This window comes from Daucus carota, chromosome 8 (genome assembly GCF_001625215.2).
Source record: "Daucus carota subsp. sativus chromosome 8, DH1 v3.0, whole genome shotgun sequence".
Taxonomy (NCBI): domain Eukaryota; kingdom Viridiplantae; phylum Streptophyta; class Magnoliopsida; order Apiales; family Apiaceae; genus Daucus; species Daucus carota.
Window position 1 is genome coordinate 673655 of NC_030388.2, and position 2866 is coordinate 676520.

The 2866-nt window shown below is 35.6% G+C and overlaps 1 protein-coding gene across 1 annotated transcript; it reads left to right on the top strand.

Annotated features, from left to right (window-relative positions):
• The first annotated feature begins 1078 nt into the window (after positions 1-1078).
• Positions 1079-1919, top strand: LOC108199210 (BES1/BZR1 homolog protein 3). The gene is made up of 2 exons (XM_017366939.1): positions 1079-1414; positions 1701-1919. The coding sequence occupies exons 1-2, from the start codon at positions 1106-1108 to the stop codon at positions 1878-1880; spliced, it is 489 nt and encodes a 162-aa protein (XP_017222428.1). The 5' UTR covers positions 1079-1105; the 3' UTR covers positions 1881-1919.
• Positions 1920-2866: the final 947 nt, after the last annotated feature.

A 2866-nucleotide genomic window follows, 5' to 3' on the forward strand; every position in this document is an offset into this window, starting at 1 on the left:
GCCAGCTGTATCTTGTTTTATTTCAACATCAAATTTTCTCTTATATTGGGCCATGACTATCTATACCTACCTGTGAGAGTCCGGGTTAAACAATCACATGATTCAAAAACCTTATGAGCTTGATTTTCACAAACATGAAGCCGATAAAGATGTAGCGCATCTGTGCAAATGTGTGTGCAAGTCAAGATATTAATTGACCAGCACTGCTTTATCCATGCAAAGAAAATGGCATCTACATTTTGTACTGAAAGATGCAAAAGCGAAAGCACTGTGCTAGTTATTTCCATTCCTTCTCAAACTCAAACTAAAGAATCTGGTTACTGTAAACACAGTTTCTCACCTCTTTTTCCACAGCTTTTCATTTGATTCCCTTTAGCTTCTTCTCTCTCCTTGCTTGTTCCATGCTTCTTCGATTCTCATGATTTGTGCTACAGGAATTCTAATATCGGCTCTGTCAAAAAGTTTATTTCCTTTCACTAGTTAGCTATTTTGCCAAATTCCAGATTAAAGTGTACATTCTTTAAGTAATTCATTGTCTTTTTTAAAAATTTCTTTTAAAATCCATAACACCTATTAAACAATATTATAATGTTACAGTAGGTATTCAACTTATACCTACTGCAACATCGAAAAAATTGCAACAAGTGTTATATATGTTGCAATGATGAAAAATAGTACTTAGCAAAAAAATAATAATGAATTATAGTATAGGATCAATTATTGACAATTTAGACTTATATGTCTTACAAAATGAGTATCTGTTCTAATATTTTGTCAAATGCGGTTATTTCGAGACAACGAAAGATAAAATCCACCACTTGGGCTATCCAATCGTCATCTGGTCTAGGATTAATTTAGTATTATAACATTTGTAGAAACTTAATACTAGTAACATTGATGAGGAGCTAATAAAGATCACTAGAGTCTGCAAAATACAACATGCTAAACACACCGGTACAGAGAAATACATGAAGGAATATATGCTGCCGTACTTGCATTCTTGTTTTGTCTAGATATTGTCCCCTATATATGCACACACAAGTTTCTATATTTTAACTAGTTAGACTAATAGTTAAAACTGGATAGGAGGGAGCAAGGTGCAGGAATGGTCAAGGAGGGTGGTGAAGGGCTGAAAAGTGGCTGCATTAAGAGTAGCCATGGACCATGGCTGGTTCACAAGACTACTAAAGATGGTGGTGTGGTGACAAAGTATCGGTATCCGTCTGAGAAGGAGAGGCAGAACAATAAGCAGAGGGAGCGGAAGAGGCGTTCGATATCCAAGAAAATCTTTGCAGGTCTCAGAGCTTATGGAAACTACCAGCTCCCTAAACATGCTGATTCTAATGACTTGTTGAGGGCTCTTTGTGATGAAGCTGGTTGGCATGTTGATGAGGATGGTAATGTTTACAAAAAGGTATATTCTCTGTTTTTAAATTTTCATCCTACGTTTTCCCGACTCTTAATTTTGTCTCGAATACCCGTGTCGGACGCCCGATACTTAGACACGGCTATGGACACTCCAACATTTATTTTAGGTCCAAAATGAAAAAAAATTATACTATTGTCGAGTCCTATACTCGGACACGTATCTAGTTTGGACACTTTCAGCCGATCCGGGTAACAGTTTTCATCTAGGACTTTTAATTGTTAAGAGTTACATTCTGCATTATTCTGAGTAATTTGTTGCATACATTTTGCAGGAGGCCATGTTGAGGATGCCGAGCTTGATCAACTCCGGCTTTGATGCTCGGATTGAAGAACAATTCAAGAACAAGACATTCAGCAGCTTCGATGATGACATTCAAGCCAGAACTACCAGCTTATCCTTGGGGTGCTCCTTCGAAGAACATGATATCAATCTTTGTCTCTCCCTTTCTTGAACAAAAATGTCAGAAAATATATATATTCACAAATCACAACTCCATACATATTACATGTTAATTTCGTCTGTGGTGTCGAAATTACTGATTATAGTTCTCAACTTTCATTTGTAACTCGAACGATGACCGTGACATATTCAAAAAAAAAATGCTACCTCCTACCAACTTCGCAATGTATTGCTGTCTTGTGCATTCTGTCGTAGCTAATCAAATCGAACCGAATTAAAATCAAAAATTAACATTAATCCAAGTCGAATAAAGCATGGCTTCAGCCTATTCAAATTCATCTTTGGAGAGCAAGAAAGTGGTAGCAATATTAATCATTATGCAGAAGAAATATACTTGCTAGAAAAATCTGATATGGATCTTCCTGTACTGTACTTGATATGAGGAAGAGGGGAAAAAGATCTCATCCATTCTTTTTCCTTGGCCTTGGTAAAAGGCATCTCTACTGTAAAAACATTTTCTCAGCTCTGATTTGATTCCAAAAGTCTCTTGACTGCCCTTTTGTCCCCATGGCATGACAAAATCTCCAGTTCCTTCTGCATGGTTTCACTATCACTGAACCATAGTTGTCTAAACAGAGTTTACTTTGCCAGAAAACTACACACAAGTATTCTCGAATTCATATACATTGTTTTGTTAGTAGTTTCTCCGTTTAGTAATTACATTCCTTAATGTTAAAATCTCGAAATTTTAGATGAACTCGTAATTTAACAATATGAGACTAACAAGGAGTATGTGTATCAATTGCATGTCATGTTTAGCAATTTCGTGTTCAAGAAGCGGAAGCGAAGAGGCTAACCTATAAAAACAGGGCTAAACTATAAAAATTAATAATAATTTATAATTTTCAGTAATTTCTTGTTCTTGAAAATAATATTATTTTTTATATACGGCCTCCATTACTTTCAAATAATGAGTAAAAAAATATTTTGGATATAACGAAAATTAAGAGCATGGCAACAAAGCTGTGCTGTCAAAAC